The sequence below is a fragment of the Poecilia formosa genome, unplaced genomic scaffold (assembly GCF_000485575.1).
Source record: "Poecilia formosa unplaced genomic scaffold, Poecilia_formosa-5.1.2 Scaffold21, whole genome shotgun sequence".
In the NCBI taxonomy this organism is placed as follows: Eukaryota; Metazoa; Chordata; class Actinopteri; order Cyprinodontiformes; family Poeciliidae; genus Poecilia; species Poecilia formosa.
In genome coordinates, this window is record NW_006799960.1 from 2,679,594 (window position 1) to 2,701,250 (window position 21,657).

The 21,657-nt window shown below is 39.3% G+C and overlaps 3 protein-coding genes across 5 annotated transcripts; 1 reads left to right on the forward strand and 2 right to left on the reverse strand.

The window, feature by feature from the left end:
• The first annotated feature begins 3,108 nt into the window (after window positions 1–3,108).
• On the forward strand, window positions 3,109–14,600 carry adnp2b (ADNP homeobox 2b). Of its 2 annotated transcripts, none has more exons than XM_007547711.2 (4): window positions 3,109–3,416; window positions 7,669–7,790; window positions 10,385–10,504; window positions 11,127–14,600. In XM_007547711.2, the coding sequence occupies exons 2-4, from the start codon at window positions 7,683–7,685 to the stop codon at window positions 13,926–13,928; spliced, it is 3,030 nt and encodes a 1,009-aa protein (XP_007547773.1). In that variant the 5' UTR covers window positions 3,109–3,416; window positions 7,669–7,682; the 3' UTR covers window positions 13,929–14,600. The 2 variants fall into 2 exon arrangements, with proteins under 2 accessions (XP_007547773.1, XP_007547775.1); XM_007547713.2 differs by lacking the exon at window positions 3,109–3,416 and adding an exon at window positions 7,114–7,138.
• Window positions 14,508–17,224, reverse strand: ggcta (gamma-glutamylcyclotransferase a). Its single transcript, XM_007547710.2, has 4 exons — window positions 16,948–17,224; window positions 15,937–16,082; window positions 15,712–15,844; window positions 14,508–15,319 (listed from the first exon to the last, which is right to left on the reverse strand). Exons 1-4 carry the CDS (start codon window positions 17,122–17,124, stop codon window positions 15,149–15,151), a joined length of 627 nt encoding a protein of 208 aa, XP_007547772.1. The 5' UTR covers window positions 17,125–17,224; the 3' UTR covers window positions 14,508–15,148.
• A 1,244-nt stretch (window positions 17,225–18,468) lies between these two features.
• On the reverse strand, window positions 18,469–21,638 carry snrpd1 (small nuclear ribonucleoprotein D1 polypeptide). Of its 2 annotated transcripts, XM_007547709.2 has the most exons (4): window positions 21,504–21,633; window positions 20,859–20,935; window positions 19,968–20,159; window positions 18,469–18,749 (listed from the first exon to the last, which is right to left on the reverse strand). In XM_007547709.2, exons 1-4 carry the CDS (start codon window positions 21,515–21,517, stop codon window positions 18,691–18,693), a joined length of 342 nt encoding a protein of 113 aa, XP_007547771.1. In that variant the 5' UTR covers window positions 21,518–21,633; the 3' UTR covers window positions 18,469–18,690. The 2 variants fall into 2 exon arrangements, with proteins under 2 accessions (XP_007547771.1, XP_007547770.1); XM_007547708.2 differs by lacking the exon at window positions 18,469–18,749 and having other exon boundaries at window positions 18,975–20,159; window positions 21,504–21,638.
• Window positions 21,639–21,657: the final 19 nt, after the last annotated feature.

Sequence of the window (21,657 nt, forward strand, 5' to 3'; positions counted from 1 at the left end):
AAATATAATTAGAAAACAAAAGCTGAAGAAAAACACTTCAGAACATTTTCAGACAGATCAGAAAAATGTAATAATTTTAACATCAGAATAGGACACGTTTGGCATAAACCAGAGGTTGAATTAACTTGTAAAAATGAATTTTTTGAGCTTTACATGTTATAATGCTTTTTCCTCATGGAAACATACCTGAAGTGTTGTTTTGATTCGTTCATGCATGTTTGAGAAATCCTTCAATCGCCTGAGGCAGCATTTTTATAACAAATGAGTGCAACTTGATTGTGCTGTGAAATGAAAAATTCATTATACTGCACTGTTACCGAACATGTGACATTGTAATAAGAACCGAGATGAAGCAGAATTGGACCCTACAAAATGACAGTGATCCAAAACATACCAGTAAATCCAGAAGTGACTGGCTGAGAATTAGGAAATATGGAAGAAGTCCTGGACTGGGTTTAAAGCCAGATGTTGCTCCTACTGAGATGTACTGGGGTGACTTTAAATGAAACTGAAACGTCTCACAGCTGAAAGCAAGGAGTAGCATAAATCTTCCAAAGACAGATGTCAGAGACTGGTGCATGACTACAAGAAGCATCTCAATGAAGTTTTATCAGGAATAACTCTCAGTGGATAGGATGGAAGATTTTGATATTTATCTGTAATAAAATTACTCCATTTTACAAAATAAAAAAATATTAATATTACACAATGGTGCTTGAAGATTTCTTTCAAAACAATTTCACATTTAGAATAGAATAGAATAGAATAGACTTTATTGATTCCCAAGGAGAAATTGCTTTAATGGGACATCCTAAATCTTTCACATGACTATATTGGTATTAGTGCCAAAATATACCCAGGCCTCTACCCTCACCTGTCACCCAGCTTGCATGATACCAGAATTTGTTCTATTCTTCCCATCCTGGGATCCCTTGTCTCAATTAGATTCCCCTTATTCATAGGTTAGGTCACTGAGAACCCATGGGAGACCCTACCAGAAGCTTAAGCCATGGATAATACAATGCCCTGTGCCACAGCGGTACTGAACTGGATAAAGCTGATTTGGGTAAAGGGAAGATAGGGTAGCAAAACATTAACACCCTTCTCTCACTGATCTCCATATGACGGCTGAAATGTCCAAACCTGAGTACCTAACTGTGATTTTATTAACGTCTTATTAATCTTTAAGCTTCTGAAACTAAACCAGCATCGGGTATCGAACCATCCTTGTTATATTAGCAATGAACTCCTTCTCGTACCAAGTATTTTATAGCTTGACATGCATTTTATTTTATTTTTTATTTCTTTTCAGCTATTAAGAAAAAGAACAATCATACAAGGCATGGCACAAAAATGAAAGAGCTAATTATATGGGTGGCAAAGAAATGCTCTCTGCTGCATATTTCTAAGAAATTAGCTGCTATTTCTATGTCAGAGATAATCAGGGAGTGGCTCAACCTTCTGGTTTAGGCAGGTGTATTGTGTAACCTGATACCGTAGGTACTGAATCAGTCAGCGACATCTAATGGAGTAATGTTGTTGAACAATATGATAGCATATACCAATAAGTGGTTGTGGATGGACTATTAGTTTGATTTTTTTTTTTTAACTGTGACAGTGCAACCTGACACTTGAGCGAATTAGAAATTTTATTAATTTCCATTTTCATTTTGGAAACTTCATCAAATATACTTCAGTGGCTTATATGGTCCACAGTCAGCTATAATGCAAATTAACTCTAGTTGAAAATGTTGCATTCTGAAGTTCTGGTAATTCGGACATTCATCACGATGCTTCAAATATTATGAAGATATGTATTTAATAGTACCTGAGATGAAGCAGCCCAGAGATGAGACCGTTGGCTAAGTGAGTGAGTTCAGGAGTACAATGCAATAAACAGTCATAACAGGTAAATATTGTAAGTACTTTTTTCTTTCAACATTTAAGGCATAAACATGTTTTACCATTATCACTTTTCATTTAGTTTAATGTTCTAAAGATTATCTCAAGATGGATAAAGTAAGTCCGTGTTGCTTGTTTTGTTTTGTCTACATGCAATAAGCTGGTACGACAAGACTTGAACTAAAAAAAATGGATTCCCCTGGTGTTTGGTACTTCTGCTTGAGAAAAGGCATTATATAACTCTCATTGTTAAGGATTTGCAGTTCAGCAGATCATCTGTTCAGTTTGTTTCATTATATGATCTTCTCTGATTGTAGAGCCCAGCAAGAAACATGACACCGCTATTCATTTTCTTAATTTCGTTGGTGTAATTTGAACAACAGATTAACAGGAATCTAAAAACTGTCACAATCCAGCACCAATTGATGTGGACATAAGTCATGCCTAATCTGCATTAAGTGATCAGAAACAAAACTGCAGATTGCTAACAAAAAGGTCTCAGTGGTCGCTCGCCACGTCAGTTCGAGGAGCTTCACTTCAACATCAGCGATGTGGAGAGGTCCTCAAAAACCAATGCGACCTCTGGATATGGAGGTCAAGTGATGGGCCTCAGTCGGATGACTAACGTCCCCCTTAACTTATCTAATAAGATTTTTAGGAACTAACGTCAAACTTGAACTTGTTCATGTGAAAAATAATTGGATCGTCTTTTACGAAACCATACAGCAGTGCATAAAAACTAAATCGCAGTTGAAATAAAAATAACAAAATTTTTGAAAATGGTAGTTTTTATACTTTGTGCAATGCTAGCCAAAACCCATGTAACTTATGAGTCTCTTGGTAGAATGGTTGCTTAATGTTGATTGGCCACAAAAAGTTGCATGATATGACATCACAAGCAAAGGCCCGCCCATTTAGCTCATTTTCTCGACAACCTATTGGTTAACTGGTGGTCCAGTACCACGTGACTCCCAGTGAGGGTGTAGGTGGCCACGCCCCTAGCTAGCTATTTCTCATAGAATGAAAAAGTCCACTTTACAGGTTTAATGTGACATCCAAATCTGAAACTAGACTATGAAACACACCATGTGCACAGGTTGGGGCCACGCTGGCTGCAAAAGCAGCAGAGTAAAAAGTTGTACAGTTTTGCAGAATGTAAAGTCTCCTATTGGTCAGGTTGTGCTGTATGCAAATTAAGTCGCTACGTCAGATCCTGAACTTGAGCGCCATTTTTTTTTTCCTCAACAGGGGGAAGAAAGGGGACAAAAGCTAGACCAAAAATAACTTATCTTCGGATTCCTTACGCCGTAATCACCGTTCGTATTCAACTTTAGCCCCTTAGCGCGGCGTGCGTGGGGAGGGGATGCTGCTCCGGTGAGCGGGGGTGAGCAGCGCTGGGAGCAGACGCAGTTCACCGACACACATCTGCGGGCCGGTGGAAGTGGAGCACCGTGGCTCCGCCAGAGGAGACACAGCGACGACTAACGTTAATCTGCGCCGAAAATATCACCGAGGTAAATATGTGCGAGGAGAGGCTGCGTGTTGCTGGAGTGGGAAGATGCGCTGTGACCGGCTCTGTGACCTGGCGTGTTATCTGTCAGCATGCTGCCGCTGCCAGCCTCTGGTTCCTGACTCCAATGTGGCTGATACACTGTCTGAATGTCTGCAGAGGGGAAGGGATTGGATTTAGGTAGCCATGAATGGCAAAAAAAACAACTATTTAGGTGTGTTCAGATACTGACAAACCAGCTGTTGCGCGGTAATTATGCTTTTTGATTATATTAACCATGACGTGCTTTTAAAAAAAAACAAACACAAACGAATCTTTGTGCAACAGTTTAACTACGTTATTATTACTATATTCGTGATTTATATCTAACTTTTTAAATGCTGTTTTTAGCTATTTAATATATTTTATATACGTTTCTGCATTTGCATTTGTACAGATTTGCATACTGCACCGTATTATTCCGTTTAAAGCAACATTTTACAGTGGGGAAAACAACATTTTAGTTTAGTTTTTGTCTTATAATTGGCACAATTCTGACATCACAATGATTCGTTAAGTGTGAAACAACAAAATGAGAAGTACAGTGCCCAGGTGGGACACAGAAAGAGACGGGGATAGGATGACGAGATCCATACTAGTGATATGAGCCGTTAAAACCGTGATTTAGTGTGGGAGACGCTAAAATGTACTCTAAAATGCATTCAGGTGGTTCCTATATCTCTTTGAACTCATTTCAACACAAATATATTTGTTTATTAAAATCTAAATATGCTTTTTTAATAAACAAATATAAATAAGCACGATTGAACAAGTCACAACAGTGCATGGTGGAATAATTCAAGGTATCTTGATAACACACACACACACACACATATATACAAATTCTGTAAACATAACATCCTGTTGGACCACACCAGAGTTGCAGCAATGCAAGAATCCCTCAAAATGAAAAAGATGCTATCTTTATTGCTGGATGTGTCAGACAAAGCTGTCCCAATCCAGTGGACAGGTCATTATTATTTGGCATACAAAAAAAAAAGAAGCAATTTCAGCATTTCAATTTAGAGTACAACACATTATCTCATATAACTATTATACATTATAATAGAAATGTGACCAACCATAAAAAAACCACATATTTTCATTTACCTTTACACATTTTATTTATTTAATCTTCTTGATTATTCCAAAGACTTAATAGTGATGCAGTATGAGGATATTTTAGTTCTGGGAAATATTAAAATTAAATGGGTTTAAATGAACTGCACCCTGATTTTTTTTTTTTCCACATACTTAAATATGTTTTCAAAAACAAAATTCCCCAAATCTGAGTGATGATTTTAGTTCTGCGTTGTGCATTTGTATCTCAGTAAATTAAAAAGTAAGAGTGGAAATCTAAATCCAGTTTCTCAGAAAACTTGAATGTTATTAGAAGACCAGCTGTTAATATGTTATTATTATTATTCCCTCTGGTGTAGGGTGCTGGGCAATGTGCTTTTGCCCAGTTTTTATTAGCATTGCACCAATATAGAAATTTGGTCTGGTTTTGATATCCAGTATTAATGCTGCTGTTCTGGTCAATTACTGATATTTACTTATATTACATACGTATTTAATTTTCCACATTCTTGAACCTATGTAAAAATGTCTACACCTCTACATTGCTTCTCTTTGTCAGTTAAACTACCCACAATCCTTTGCTGCATCACTGTCTGTCACATGACTGAACAAATACCACATGGCCAACACCTTCCCCTCCCCCACCTGAAGCACATTCACAAAAGGCAACAAGATGGAAATAAACGTCAGTTGTTAAAATCATCTCAGTTTTACTTCAAGGACTGATACCAATATGCTAAAAAATGACTTGACACTGGCTTATATGTATGTTGACCCTGCTGTATTGTGGATCCGTAGCTTTTACGATGGGTAACCATAGAAACAATGTAGGGGTTTTTGTTGTTGACCACCTAGAGCAGCTGATTAACATCTCAAATGAGGTGAATTAGAAAGAGAATGAGGAAGTTCTCCTTCAATAATAATGGTCCTGTGTGAGATCTTTGGCAAACAATCAATTTGATGAACTTTAAGCACATCCAAGCACCCAGTCAGAGTATTGAGAATTCAGTTATTTTTCTGTATGCTTCACCGAGACGTGGCTGCAGGATCAAATCCCCGACTCTGTGTCTGTGCCCGGCTTTCGAACCATAAGAGCAGACTGAGATTTTAAGAGGAGTAGCAAGAGTAAAGGACGTGGAGTAGCAGCTGTAGATGGGATAATCCAGGACATGCTGCTGTTTAGGTTTTGTTCCATATTATGTACCAAGAAAGTTTTGCAAGTTTTATTTTGGGAACCGTGTAAACTTTGCAATTTGCTGTTCTCGACACTACATGCGGTGTCATCAGCTTAATTATCCCAATACAACTGTCTACTATGCTTCCAATATTTTATCAGTTTTCAGCTAGTCTACCAGAATGAGAGAAAAGAAATGCTGAATTTGTTTTATGCACATGTCTTGGATGCATACATCTCCAAAGACCTTCTTTTGGCAAGTCAAGTCATATACTTGTTTTTCTTTGCTTGGTGTATAAACTAGTTGTTCAAAGGCAACCTGTAATAATAATAATAATAATAATAAAAGTGTGGCTTTGAAGAGTAAACCACAACAGGCAATCTTTCTAGGCACAGCCATAACCACTTGCAATTCTTTGAAGAAAATTGAATTATGTAATTCATATAGTCAGACATCCTACATGTGGAACATAATCCACCAAAGGTCATTGGTGAAGAATCATACTAGTCCAACGCTTTCCTTTTTATAAAATAAAACCTAAAATAACTGAACCCAGAACCACAACTGCAAACTAACCAAATAAATGAAGGAGTTCTAACGGTAAACATCTGAAATATATTACTGTGTCCAATTACTCTACAGCGTTTTTAAGATGAACTACTGAGATGCACCTGTTATCAAATGTACTTTACAAAAGAAAAGCAGCTAGAAGTGATGGTCTGGTTTAGACTTGATTGGACACGCATGTAGTTAAATTAATAGGTCTGTAAATAGTTTGTTGAGCAATAAACTGGCACATCTAGAATAGTACCGGAGGGTTTAATTTTTGACATAAAGAGTGAAGTGATAGTGCAATCAGGGAGTTACCTGAGCATCCAACAATCACTTAAATGAATGAGTGAATTTTGTAGGGCATGTCATCATCGCATTAGACGCCTTTAACAGGACTTTACATACTCAAATAGAAGTCACACTTTATGTCTGCATGAGATGGTATTGTGTGGTTAAATCGTACATTTATTGCCATCTGGGCTGTATAAACATGGCAGTGGTGAAATGCTGGAGTCAGTTTGCACACACATGCATTGTGTCATTTCTCTCTTTGTTGTAGAGTGTGCACCTCACATGCCTTGCATTTGTGCAATGTGCCCACTTTGGGCGTTTTTTAAAATATGTACAATCTGTTTACTTTGGTCCGAATTAGTTGATTAGTTTAACTCAGGGGTGCCCGAAGTCGGTCCTCGAGGGCCGGCATCCTGCATGTTTTATTTCTCTCCCTGGTTTAACACACCTGGATTAAATGATGGCTCGTTAGAAGGCCTAGGAGGAACATTGACAAGCTGAAAAGGTTGTTGCTACCACCAGGGAGAGAACTAAAACGTGCAGGATGCCGACCCTCGAGGACCGACTTTGGACACCCCTGGTTTAACTGGTAAGTTTTTTGGGTGGTTCGGAAAACTCTTAACCAAACCGAAACTTGTCACTAAAGAAACGGTTAATTTAAAACTGTACCGAGACCGTTTGGTGGAGGTGGACTTGGCACGGTTGTGCCCTTCACTTCTACACAAGCGGAAATAAAATGTTTGATTGCAGCCTCCTCCTGCTGCATGTGTATATGCTCCTGGCCAAGACACTTAACCCCGAGTTGGTGAATGTGGCTAATATATTGTTTCAAATGGGCATTATGACTAGAATACATTAATCCTAAATTTAGTCAATTTAGGATTAATGTATGATGACCTTCTTTCAGATGTTCATTCTCTGCATCACCCCTGCGATTGAGGCCACAATTTATGTCCTCTGAGATGACTTTGGCGGTGCCAACTCCTTTCTAATCAAATCATATATGTCACCACCGTTGGGCTGCATGTGCACAAAATCAGGCCATTCAAGTCTGGCTGTTTTAACTTGTTTTACATTGTCTAATTGTGCCACGGTTGTCTGTTTTTGTTTTCCTTTAAGGTTTGCGGTAAATCATGTATCAACTTCCAGTAGGAAGTGTAGAAAAGATTCGAAAGGCTCGTAAAGCAGTGAAAAACATCCTAAGTGAGATTGGCCTCGAAGACTGTCAGAACTGGCTGAAGGTATGTTTCATTGTTATTGTTCAATAGCTCACAAAGAGTTTTATATGTCAGGAGGCTGTAAATGTCATTTCAAATTGTGATTTTCCTTTAAGTTCTTGTTCTTTTTGTGCAGTTTTTAACATGCTGATAGGATGACCCTCGCCTGCATCCTGCATAACTTGTAACTACTTACTGTGTCTGATGTTACAAATTGCATGCTACTAACGGTGCAAATTATTCAAAGAAAATTAAATATCTCGTTATTTAAGAAGTCTTTATCTCATTGATAAAGACTTCTCTCTTTATCAATGAGAGAAGTCTTGAAATCATCCTTAGTGAGCCAGCAGTAGTTTATAATTTTAACATCTTTTCTACATTCTTGAAATTTGTGTTTTTTTTTTTTAATATGTATTATTAAACTTCTGATTGACATAATCTTTGAAACTGTACAACTTTTTTGTCATAGAAGCAACAGCAGCCAGCATCTGAGTTGTGAGAACTGGCTTTCTGCTGTTGAGTTTTGAATATTTAGTAGGATCTGACTGTAGCAGCCGACAACTAAAAGTTTCCGGTATTCTCAAATCCAAAACTCGTCAGCACTCTTACGGCCATATTCATCCACTCCCATGAGTTGTGAAGTTCTGCTGAAGAAATGCATCCAGTTTTGACGCGTTCTGACAACGTGTCTCTCCGTGGTGAGAAAAAAGTCCCGTAAACACCGTTAAGCATGAGGACGCACGAGGGCGCACAGAGCCCGACTTTGACGCAGCACAGGCGCACACATTGCGCATGGCTACGCATGCAGCTGGTGGATTCATGTCAAAACAAACCCCAAAATGCCTCACATCCTTATGACAGGACGCGTGTTGGCTACACATCGGTGGCTTGAGATTTAGTTTCCGAGTTGACCAGTCAGAAATATTTCAGAAAGAATACATGCTTGTCAAAACAAGCTCAAGTCGCTCTCTGGATATTATTGGCTCAGAAAAAACCATTTCATAACATTATTGGCCGAATGTGGTGTCAACCAAAAGTGTGTGTGTGTGTGTGTGGGGGGGCTCTGGGCTGCCATATAAAAGCGTCATAATGGACACTGGCAGAGTTTAAGCCCTTTTTGCTCACCCCAGAAAATACAGTGTAAAAACGGCACGTGGGCGTTCCGGTGCGGGTTAAGGGGTTAAAAGTGAACTTTGTTGGCTTGGGTTTTATTTTTTCCAAGCTGAGAAGTGCTATGATTACTAATTACCTAATTTTTTCCTATTGTTGACCGTAACTCAGGAAGTGAGACCTGAAGGGATATTGATGATGTGCTTGTTCTTTGTGACTACTTGCAAACATTTTCTATCTACTCTTTAAGTAATTTTGGTTGGGCTGCAGTACCAGTGAAGATTCAGAGTCCCACACTTTCTGGAATTGTAGGTAAAGACTCTCACTGTGGTTCTCCAGAGCACCAAAACTTTACATCAGGGCCAGAAAAAAACCATGTTGAAGTGTGACCATAAAACAAGCAAAACCATAAAAAAAAAAAGTACTATAAGAAGGCAAATACTTTTTATGTAAGCCGAACACTTTAGATCAGTCTGGTCAAACACAAAGGAAAATGTTCTTATTTCATTTAGGTCTACAGAGTGTCTATTATTGATAAGTTGCAGCATCATTTATAATTAAATGTTTCTTTTTTAATTTGGAATGACTTGATTTCTATGCAGTTTGATGAAATTGGGTCGTTCATTATTAGGGTCGGGCAGTATGTGTAAAACATGGCAACGTATTTGTGCCGCGCAACATATTAACATCTGTTTTTGCCATTTTCCCTACCTGTGTCCAGTATAATCGACCTTTTATCACAAATGTTTCAAAAACAACAAAAAAAGTAAAAAATAGAGGAAAAATAGCATCACCACTCAGATGAGCTGTTGCTATGCAAGTCGGATTATGAAAAATAAAACTGAGTAGTTCTGTAGACGGTCCCCTGATTTCTTTGCAGACTCTCTCGTTAACATTAATAATGTTACACTGACTCCAACTTATTATTGTCCTTTTAAAAGACGTGAAAAAATATTTTCTTTTTGTAAACAGATAAAACTAAACCTTATTGTCTTTTCTTATCTGTTTTAATCTGGTGCTAATCTTCTCTTCACTGTTGTTTAAGTTTAAAAAAGTATGGAAAAAGGAAAATGAAACATGTTTGTCCATCCAGTCATCTGTCGATCCGTTCATCCATTAATCTTTCCAGCCATCCTTTGCTTCCTCCTTCACAGCCTGATTTACAGGTTGTACATTTAAATCCTGTCCATTACAGCCAGAAATTTGACTGATACATCTGGAAATGTCAGCAGGTTATGTAGGAATCTTGCCTGTGGGTGGAGCTGTTTCATAGATAATTTTGCAGAAACAGAATTATTTCATCAGTGCAACAACTTATCTCGCCTTGCCAGGCACCACCAGTAGAAGTCAGAAAACAGCTGTTTTATTTTTTTATTTATTCTGTAGATTTGGCTCAGTAGAGATTGCGAGAACTCTTTGGAAAGTTCTGATCTTCAGGACAAGAAGGATGTAGTCTTAACATTCTCTGAAGGGATGTTTTCTATTATGATTTTGTTTGTTCTGTGCAGGATCTGAATGAAAACCCAGATGAGAAAAAGCCAGATGAAGAAGAGGAGGAAGAAGAAGCGTTTCAGGAAACAGAATGGGTTGATATCACAGAGGGATTCAGTGTCCGGCAGCAGAAGAAGGTGAACTTCATGTTTTCCTTTTGCATCAATGACTTTCTTCAAAATCCAAAATAATGAAATCTTTTTTTTTTTTTTTTTTTTTGTAGTGTTGTAGTGTTTTATTTTATCTTACCGTTTTTCTCCTAAATGTTTTCGTCACGTATCACTTCTCTGTATGCACAAGTTATGTCTTGATTAAACAAGAAAAAGTATGCTGATTCTGCAAAACAGTTTTCATGCAGGACTGAGATTTTTGAAGCATGATTACTTTGAGTAATAATAATAATAATAAAAGTGTGAAGTGCAGATCTAAAGCTAAAATCTAAAATTATCTCATTGCTTTGTTCAAAACGGATTTTAAACGTGTCATTGAATTAGGTTGTCATCAAAAGGTTATTTCAGTCATTCTATTGAGATTCATTTCAGCAAATTTCATCCTTCCAACTCTCAAATATACTTGCATATAACACTAAACAAAAGGCCTTCTTCTTATTCAAACAATTAGACTTTACCCTCCTTGCCTGCTCAAATGGATATACATCAGAATATGAGGATCTTTTAGGCCTGCTAATTTAACAAATTTAGCAGCTGGAAGAAAATTATTGTATTTACCTGATTTTCTTTTGTTTCCGTCTCTGTCCAGTGGCCGTATCGGTCTCGATCTCTGTGCTGCACCCTCTGCAAGTACTCATCACAAAACCTCTACAACTTCAGAAGCCACGTCTCTCGCTGCCACGCGTACGTTCAGTCGTACTGCGCACTGGCACCCTGCTCTCAATGCCTCTTTATCGCTCACCCCAAGATCGTCAAGAAGCACATGCTCTTCTTCCACGCCAAACTGCCCGTCCCAAACATACAGCCGCAGAAGGAGAGTGGGTTCACCCATCGCTCTGCAGAGAGGTATCAATGTCGAAGGTGCGGATTCCCGACATCATCTATCTTCGCGATAAAGAAGCACATCATTCTCAAGCACCTGGATCACCTGGCAGAGCAGTACATTGGTTACAGATTGCACCAGCAGGGGACTACAGCAGTAAAGATCTACTGCTGCAAGGTGTGCAAGGTAAACACTGGAACTCTAGACCAAATGTTGCACCATATGCTGGTGGAGCCAGCACATTATACAGTTACCATTCAGGTGCAGAGTGTCATTACAGAAAACAAGAACTACACTGTTAAACCAACTTCTAATGGAAATGGATTGTTGGTCACATTCCCAAATATTGCTCCCAAACCACAGGCGCCTCAGATATTTCCAGGTAACCAGCTGGTTTTGCCCAGTAATGGCCAACCTGCTGGGACTGTTGTGGCGGTGCAGCAGCTGCAAGGCAACACGAACAGTGCAACTCTGATCTGTACTCCTGGAACCAACCAAGCTTTCCTCCCTCCACAAGCATCGGCGCTGGTGCAACTTGCTAGCGCCGAAGCTAAAGGTTTGCTCCAGCCTGGTGCGACGATAGCCCTCCGTAGCGCTCTGCCCCAAGGGTCGTCCGTAGTCCAGCTTCCCACAGTGTCCAATGTGTCTCTGAAGCAGACACCCGTGACCTTACCCTCTCCTATAGCTCAACCACAACAGGCTCAACCACAAGGGCAGCAAGTGGTTCTTCCACCAGGACCTCAAACCAATCTGGCTGCTGGAGTTGCTCCTAAGCCTGTTTTGGCTGCACAAACTTCACAAGCAAACCACACTCCCCTACAAGGAACTATGCTCACGTCACAGTCCCTGCTGAGTCACCTTATCCCCACCGGCAACAGGGTGAACGGCATGCCCACGTACACGTTCGCTCCACTCGTCTCTCAGAAAACATCCACGCCTCTCAAGCCTGTTGAGCAATTGAGTAACTCCACGCCACAGACCAAGAGGTGGATCACATGCCCCCTCTGCAATGAACTTTTCCCTTCAAACGTCTTCGATATGCACATGGAGGCCGCCCACCAGACCAAATCTACCGCTTCCAAGTCAGAAAGTGTTGCCGCCCGAGCAGCATTCCTGAAGAAAATGCCCGACAAGACCGTCAAATGTCTGACATGCAAAATTTTGCTAACAGAGCGGGTCGTCTTCCAACACTTGTTGCATGGGCTCAATTGTTTGTACTGCTCAGCTTTGTTCTTTTCAGTCAAACAGCTTGTAGACCATGTAAAGCTGCACAATCCAGCCAGCAAGGTGTATTGTGACTTTCTTAGGCAGAAGTACAGGATATACTCCAAAGGTAATGGTGCCATCATCTTTCCTCATTTCGACGTGAACACCACCGCACCAAAGGACATCCTGGGAGAAGCAGAGGTCAACCTCGCCCTAGTCACAAGTTCTCTTGACCTAATTTACTTCAAGTTGCAGGCCAGCAGCCCACAAGAAGTTTGCCCCGCACCCATGAAAATCCATAGCGCCTACTGTCCCTTCTGCAACGAGAGGTTTCAGAATCAGTCTGATCATGTTCTGCACTTGAAGCAGAAGCACTTTGTGGCGCCAACCATTCATGCCATCTTGAAGACTGAGGCGTTCAAGTGCATATACTGCAACGGGGTGTACACAGGAAAGGTCACTCAGCAGGCTGTGATGCTCCATATCCAACGGTGTCGCTGTTCTCCAAAACCGCCTCCACTGCCGCCACCGCCGCCACCGATTCCTAAGCCCACGGCTCCCACAGCTGTGCTGCAGCATCAACCACAACTAAAGCCAGCTCCACAGGTCAGTCAGCAGTCGGGACTTTACTTCCTTCAAGTGCCGCAGGGAATGACGATGACACGGGCCATAGCCCCAGCTCGTGTGATCCGAGCCCCAGCCCCTGCGGACCCTCCAGAAACCGAGGCAGAGAGGCAGCTGAAGAGGAGGCTTGAGGCAGCTTTGAAGGAGGCCATGGAGGCCAACAGGCGAGAGCGAGAAGAAAAGGCCGCCATGCGCAAGAGGAAAGAGCAGGAGAAACGGCTGCGGGAGAAGGACTTGCAGGAGAAGCAGGAATCCCCACCAGAGCCAGAGATCCCGAGCGACCCTACGGTCAAGCTCGTGTTGGAGCCGAGCGCCGTGGAGCGACGCTGCAGTGACGAACGCAGAGAGTTTATCTCAAAGTACTTCAACATGAACCCCTATGCCACCAAACCGGAGACCGAGGAGTTGTGCAGAAGGCTGTCTATAACCAAAGCAGAGCTGGCGGGCCAATTCAGCAAGAAGCGCAGCAAGTGCATGAAAAGCCTCAAGAGGAACACAGCCGCCATCTTACTCGGCTTTAACATGAGCGAGCTGAGCAAAGTGAAGCACAAGCTACTGATCCCAGAGCCAGAGGCGCTGGCCGACATCGTGGAGTCGGACAAAGAGGAGGATGAATCTGAAGAACCAGAAACGACTGGAGAACCGACGACGACTGTAAAAGGCGCGAAGGACGTGGAGGACGAACTAGAACCGATGGATGTAGGTGACGCAGAGACAGAGCAGGAGCCGATGGAATGAGCCGAGATATTTGAGATATGGACCAAAAATAAGCAAATCAAGTAACAGCTTAAATTCTAAACAGAAACTGATAATTCCCAACGACTTTTCTGTTGAGTAATAGTCTCATTTCATAAAATCTAAGTTAACCTGAAACAGGGGGCGGTTTGTTTATGTAGCCCTCGCTAATAGTGCTTTGGTCCACCTCAGTATGTCATCAGTGCTCCTCCTTCTGATTTCCACTCTGATGCAGTGACAGGTTGAGGCTTTTCTAAAACATTATGATACTGAGTTAATGAACAGCATCTCCCTGGATTCAACTTTTACCACAAACCCACATTCTCAGCTGCCTTTTATACCCTTTATTTAAAACCACTCACTCAAAAATATTTCTAAATTCCTTTGGTTCAGTTTATATTTTTTTATTACGTTAGACTTTGCCTTATGAGTTTGACCTTTTTTCTGTTTTGTGACCACCGCTGCTTTTGTATTTTTCACAATTTTTCACAGACCAAAATCTACTCAGAATGTTCCTCTCTTCCCTCCAAATTTTTACACGTTTTTTTAAATATTTTTTTTAGCCTTAATTTGAATTCTCGTTTCCTGTCAGAATAACTTAATTTGTGCCATTGCGAGGTCCACACGTCTGCATAGAATTGAGCAAAGATTAAACTACACTCACACATTGCTGAATAATCCTGTGCATTGGTTTTGTTTTCCTGGCTGCTTCTTTTTGTATTAGTATTTTCTATAACTACTAGAGTATGAAAAGTGTTGGGTTAGATATAAAAGTAAAACATTCTGTCCAAGGCCACTGTGGTGTAAAAAAAAATACAAAAGAAATAAAAAAATAAAGTGGTTTCCTTTTAAACAAATGATTCACTTTTATTTAATAAAATATGCTCATGTTAGAGTATTTTCAGAAGACATCTAGTAATTTCAGTCATGTGTTATTGGCAGTGTAATATTACTAATAATACTGTTTAATTTTACTATTCATCAGGCTGCATGCTGGGCCGCACCAACTATCTTGTGATTGGATGCTTACAATATTGCGACACAGCAAGAGGTAAATCTATTCAACAAGCAAAACGCAGATTGACCTTCAGGTCTAGATGATTTTTTTATTTATTTATTTTTTACAGGAAAGCATCATAGATGTAACTACAATTACATCTACCACAATAAGAGGAATACAGTAGCCAGTTGAAAGCCTAAATGGGTGATGAGGCTGAAATGTTCTAAGAACTAGTTATATTAATGTGAGTTTGCTCAGTTAGTTCCAGGGAGCTGGTAGTGGCTCTAATTTGATCCAGGATTGAGGGGCCGGAGTAGTTGTTGGTCTGAATGGCCTGCAGTCTCTCAAGGTATTCCTTTGGAAGCCCGTTCTGTGCTGCTCCCATGCACACCACCTTCAATATGGAAAAAAAAACAAAACACAAACAACAATTAAGCAAAAACAAGAACTTTGCAAGTAATGATTGAACAAATAGTCACAGCTTGAGGGATGATTTCTCAAATGGAACAACACATTTTGAAAATCCCCCCTTTCTATCAAATAGATTCTGTGATATTTGGAGTGTTGATTTACAAAACAGTTGCCTTAAAAAAACACCCTAACCCTTAGATTCATTGAGGTTTAGTGAGAAAAAAAAATCTAAAATCATCACTTGTGTGTCCCAGTTCTTGTTCATATTGATTTCTACCTGGAAGAAGAGAAGTTTCTCACTTGGAACTTTGTGATGAAATAGAATGCAACAAAAATAAAATTATTTTGTCATGTTAGTGTGTGTTCTCGGGACACCTCTTTGTACTGTGGAGATGGAGGACAGGCGTGAAAATTGTTCATCTGGTACGTCCTGCATTGTTTCACCCCCTGGTCAGTCTCAACAGAGACCTCTAGTGGAGAGTAGTTTCCTTGGCTCACACCTTCCTGCCTTCAGGGGGACATAAGTAGAAAAAAAAACATGTTTAAACTGCACCAATTTAATGAGAAACTTTTAACCAGATGTGCATTTGTGCCTCTCACTTGTCTAAGGTTGGGAGGTTTTCATTGCTCAAAGTCCAGACTACACCCCACACCTCTTCGCCCTGACAGGACTCGATGGTGGCCACTCCGCCGTGCCAGGAGTTTTCAACATGTTCCTCCCACAGGCCAAAGTTCAGCTTGTAGTCCTGTGGAAACGCATAACCAAAAGATGCAAAACTAACATTAAATCTGGTTTGACTTTTCAAAAATTAAATGATTTGCAAATCACAAACTGTTTTCTAGAATACTTCGCAAGTATATAATTATTTTTGTACAGGTCTCTCCTGTCAGATAGGTTGGCAACGACACTAGAATACCAACACTAGAAGCGGTCAGATCCCCCTCTCCCAAAAGAGCCTTAAAATAAATTTTCCTTTTTGAATTTTGAAAAATGAATGAAACCACAAAATATGTTTTATGCTATCTCTCTTTCTGTTCGGGCTTGTGCTTAATATAATTTTCAAGCAGGACTTCAAATAAGAAAATAAAATTGTATTTTATTATTTTACGTTTTTTTTAACAATCACAAATAAGTGTTTTGTCAAATTAATAATACAAAACATTTCAGCTAAGTTTGACCATCCTCAGTGTTTTATTTTGTTCTGGAGCAAATCAAATGTACATCGGAGTCTAAAATGCTGCGTTAAAGTGCAAAGTCGGATGCCAACGTCGGCAAATTAATAACATCTCTGACCTTGACACGCATTTCTATTCAGTGTATAAAATATTACATACAGAAGACACACACACACAGAGAGAGAGAGAGACTGACAGAACTAGACTTTTCGTTCTGGTAACAATTCGAATACTGACTTCAGCTACTTTCATTAAAACCAGACAAAAACAGCGTTAGCATAGCATTAGCCAAAAAACACGACAGAAATAATGGCATGAATAATGGTTTACTACATGAATTACATGTGAAATCCTACGTAATTACATTCTGTCGTAAAGGCGCCGCGAAGAGCAACATACTGACGCCATAAAATTGATCAATTTTAATATACAAACCTTTAGTCGACCAGTAGAGACGAACGAAGCCGATGGATTCTTTAGCTGCAGTCTTTCCCTCAATAAGTTGCTTCCAAACGCAAAGTACATAAAACTACCGTGGCTGGTAGCTGACATTTCTAAAAAATATATATCAATTATTAAAAATATATAGGAAATATACGACACACACCACATCGGATTGGATTCGTTTCAACCGGTGTTCCGACTATCGGTGCTACCTCGCACTTTCTACCGTAGCACGGATAGTTAGCTATGTCCGTCAGTGCTACGTGTCCAAAACTGCTACCGTGATGTTACATGACGAAACCAGTTCACTTCATCTGAATATTCTACCCGTTTAAAATGAAAAACTATACATGCATGCACTAATCTTTTTACTAGAATATCCTACCTTTTTAAAAAAATATATATTTTACATACATAGGTGTTTGTAATAATAAAACAGTATCAGACAGGGGGAAACAGGGTTTTATTGTAATTAAATTAGTCGCAGACAAATGCAGATCACCGCAACTCTGTTTTGCGCAATAATATGTTGTAAGTCTGTTATCAGATGCAGCACAGACACAATGTGTCCACCGAACTGCGCAGTGCACTGTGTACCTGAAATGATAGGATATGCTTACACTAATATTACACCGCTTTACAGCTTTAATCTCACATAGTATCGCTATCAATATCTATTTAGTAAGGTTTAGTAAAAAAATAAAAGTGTAATTAAACTAAAATATTTTAAAGTATAGGGACTAAATAGCCCACAAAACAACGTATTTTGCCCTGATTAACAGCCAAACAATGACTTGTTTACAGTGGTAACGACATTGCCAAAGCCATTTATAAATATATTTAGTTGATGTCTGCCACGTAAACTAAAAACATGAAGTAAAACAACAGCTTAATGAAAGCCAGGTATTAAATAAATTAAAGCTTTCCGCAATCTTCGATGAAATAAAACACATGAAACAAAACTTCCACAGGTAGGACGTATTGATAAGAAATCTGCTGAATAAGCAGTATGTGACGAAATCGATGTGCGCATGCGCATTACCACAAGGTAGGACTGATTTATGGGTAGCACAGATCAGTTTCATACTAGAGAAAAATGCTGCTGCTACAACAACAAACAATAGTGGATCGATTGAATGCGTAATTTGCCCAAAATATACATTTCCAAAGCACTCAATCGTATCTGTAATTTGCTCAAATAAACTTTTAACTTATAAATGAACTGCAGAAGTCATAACGTGTGAATCTGACAGCAGATTAATCCATGATACTCTTTTCTTTTTCCACGTTATATTTCTACAGAGCAAGCCTTAAAACAGGTAGACTAAATATAAGAAAATGTTAACTACAATGTGCAAATGACTTAAATTATAAAGTACAAGACCTACATCACATTAAAGGACACTTAGTTTATTAGTATTACTGATTTGCTTAATCACATTTAATTTTACAATTGTAATAAATGTCCCCTAATTAACATTGCGAGCACCCCCTCAAAAAAGCAACTAATTCTTGTTTAGTGCAAAAACACTTTATTAAACATTGTTTTGAAAAAGAAAAACAGAAGCTTTGCCTTTTTTATGGTCTTAATGTACACAAAAAAAGAAAAAGAAAAAGAAGCACACTGAAATTCACAAATCGTTTCCTCTAAACGAAAGGAAGAAAAAAAAAAAGAAAAGAAAAACATCCTGTACAAACAGTGAGGTGATGAGAACGAACTGAAAGACCAGAGAATCATCTCCTTGGTCCGCCTCGCCCTCGTCCCCGTCCTCTGCCGCGTCCGCGTCCCGCCACTGAGGAGACGCGTGAACATGTTGCAACATTACCAGAAGGAAATGGAGCGAGAATGGAGCAGAGAAATTATTTACACTCAGTCCAAAACAAAATTATAGCAACTTTTAAACCCAATAACACTTTGAAGACTCAGCCAAAACGTGGTAAAATCTAAATTAAATGATTAAATAACTGATTTATATATTCTTTTAATAAAAATTGCTACTATGTGTATCAAAAACTTATTTGACAAACTGGAAAACTGCACGACAGGAACCAAGCAGTAATAAATATTGAAACATAGCTGAACATAAGGGATGTCTGCATTGAATTATTTAATCACAAACATTTAAACAATTGTGAGTTCATCCGTTCAAACACATATTTAATATTTTAAAATATGATGCATATAAATTATTTTCTTTTTTTTGTGTGTGTGGCACTTTTGGTGCTTGAAATTGCAAAACAGACTTTGGAAAATGTCCCAACTATGTTAACTATGATTCACATGCAGAAATTTGAGGTATATACAAAATTTAAAAGACAGAGAGAACAAAACAAACCACACAAAACATTGTGTGCAGCACACACACAATTATTTAAAGTGCTGGGGGATTTGTTTAGCATCTTATTGATGCTAAAAAGTGTTTCAGAAAAGATACTTACACACACACACACACACACACACACACACACACAAAACAAAAATTAAACATATTGTCTGTTTTACATGGACACCATGCATCAGACATATTGTGGTTAATAGATTCAAAATTCATTTAATGTGGAAAAAAAAATAAAGTTAAAGCAGAGCAGGAGGAAGAATTAAATGCTATTGGAAGCTTTCTTTTTGAGCTGAATACATTTAAAATACAAACAGCTTAAATTGCTATTAAGCTAATTAAAAGCTTCAGTTTTCAAATTACCACGTTTATTCTGAATCTCACTAATATTGTAGTTTTCTGCTTGAGGGGTTGCTGTACCGCTTCTCGCCAACTTAATGTAACTTTGTGAAAACTGTAAACATTCCTGTTGCCTCAGGAAAATTCCTCTTAACCAGAAACTAAAAACTCAAAAGAAAGAAAAAGCTCCTTTGTAATTAGCAGCAATGGTCTTTAAATTTTCCTTGACATTCATAAAATGGTAACATTGGAACTTAAAGAGTTTCTTTGAGGAGGCTTTTAACCAAAGGCTCTGGCTCAGAGTGGACGTCGTTTTTTGTCGTTTAACTTTCTTACCTGCTTCTCTCTTCTTGGACTTGATCTTGGGCTCGATGTCCACCAGCAAGGTGTCCAGAGGCAGGCTGTCCGGCAGGATGAAGTAGCGGATGTTGTTGCCTCGGATGCTCAGCGACTCCAGCTGGGTGGGCTCCCTGTTCTTCAGGGTCATCTTCACCGCCTTCAGGTGGGTGTTCATGCTCACATCAACGCCTGCGAACAGAACAACAATGTTTTGAGTTAATAAAGTTTAGCGTTTATGGCTTGCAGAGATAACTCAAAAAGGGCGGAGTTTTAAACCTGTATCTGCAATCATGATTCTACAACTTTAACAGAATAATAGTAATATTTAAAAATCCAGATAGAGTAAAGCTGATCCTTCAGGCCAATTAATGTCAGTAGGCTGAAGGAATACGATTCAGTACAAAACCCTGATTTGGTCTATGAAGACAAGTAAATTGGCTCAAAGTAACTCCCTTTTAATCACAGCGGTCTTCTGGTTGTTTCTTGATCCAGACTGAAAAAAAACAAAACACCATTTCTCTGTGATGAAAATTGCAGAAGTCTTCATCTCGACGTTAGTACGGCTGGTACCGTTAGAAGCTTTAAAAGCAGACCTGAAAACATTATTTTCTATAAGTTTTTAGTGTTTGCCCTCAACAGTGTTTGATAAAAAAATAAAAATAAAAATCAAAGTGTCTGTCACCGAAAGATGGGAGGAGTTCTCTACACACTTGGCTCTCATTTGCAAGTTTCGCTGCCATTTAAAAAACAAACAAACTGCACAGTACTTTATGCTGCAAATTTGCACTAACTGTACTGTGCGTTATTCTTGGTTCTGTTTTTATATTTTAAAGTTTTTTTATACGTCTACATGATTCAGCCTGCTGCTGGTTATTTCTATTCTCTTACCTGTGATGGTGCCGTGAACCTGGGTGCCATTTTTTAGTTCGATGGTGACAGTCTCATGGCTGAGCTTCATCAAAAACCTGTGGACAGCATTGCAGGTGGGTTAAAACGATATCTGGGCAGAACTTTTTAATACACCTGCGTTACTTGGACTGTTGCTATGGAGCCTAGCATTAGCTCGTTAGCCTGTATTATTAGCTTCTGCATGTTGAGTTTTTAGTCTCACAAAACTCGAAATAAACACCGACTAGCAATTTATTTATTTTAACAGCTAAAGCAAACAAACAAACAAAACAAAAAACCGAAATAAACCACAGTATTTTTTCCAATAGCAATAGATCATGGGAAATGGAAAGACGCAACTTTATGTAGTAGGTCAATGCTAACGTACACCGAGACTAGCGTAAAGCATTAAAACCTGCATACAACCAATTTTCGGATATCATAACTGCAGCAGAACTAGAAGTCTCTGCATAATCATTGGAGCATTTCATTTGTAACATCGCTCAGACTCCATTCATTAGGAAGTTCTTCCCGCCTCTTCGCGATCAATTCGCTCCCAATCTTCACCCATCCGTCTCCATCGGCTCGACTTTTTCACCTCAAATCCCCGCACGCGTTAAACGGTAACCCCCTGTCGCCCCTTACCTGACTAGTTTCATGGTGGTGGAAACCAGTAGAGAGAAATCCTCCACTGAAGAGAAAAATTACAGCGATCGAGTGAAAACACAGGCCGCCGCTGTGTGTAGGAGAAACGTTCAGGGATGTGACGTCATCAAGTAGCGTCCGAGAAAAGAAGGGA

What these genes read in the sequence shown, in the direction of transcription:
- snrpd1 (XM_007547708.2), bottom strand. An exon ending in GGTTCACGGCACCATCACAG is followed by an intron (nt 20,160 to 20,858) that starts GTAAGAGAATAG and finishes TTCTGTTCGCAG; the next exon opens with GCGTTGATGTGAGCATGAAC.
- ggcta (XM_007547710.2), bottom strand. Translation starts at nt 17,124, where the DNA reads ATGTGGTGTGTGTCGTATATTTCCTATATATTTTTAATAATTGATATA. An exon ending in AACCTCCCAACCTTAGACAA is followed by an intron (nt 15,845 to 15,936) that starts GTGAGAGGCACA and finishes GTCCCCCTGAAG; the next exon opens with GCAGGAAGGTGTGAGCCAAG. An exon ending in CATCTCCACAGTACAAAGAG is followed by an intron (nt 15,320 to 15,711) that starts GTGTCCCGAGAA and finishes TCCATATTGAAG; the next exon opens with GTGGTGTGCATGGGAGCAGC.
- adnp2b (XM_007547711.2), top strand. Translation starts at nt 7,683, where the DNA reads ATGTATCAACTTCCAGTAGGAAGTGTAGAAAAGATTCGAAAGGCTCGT. An exon ending in ACTGTCAGAACTGGCTGAAG is followed by an intron (nt 7,791 to 10,384) that starts GTATGTTTCATT and finishes TGTTCTGTGCAG; the next exon opens with GATCTGAATGAAAACCCAGA. An exon ending in GTGTCCGGCAGCAGAAGAAG is followed by an intron (nt 10,505 to 11,126) that starts GTGAACTTCATG and finishes GTCTCTGTCCAG; the next exon opens with TGGCCGTATCGGTCTCGATC.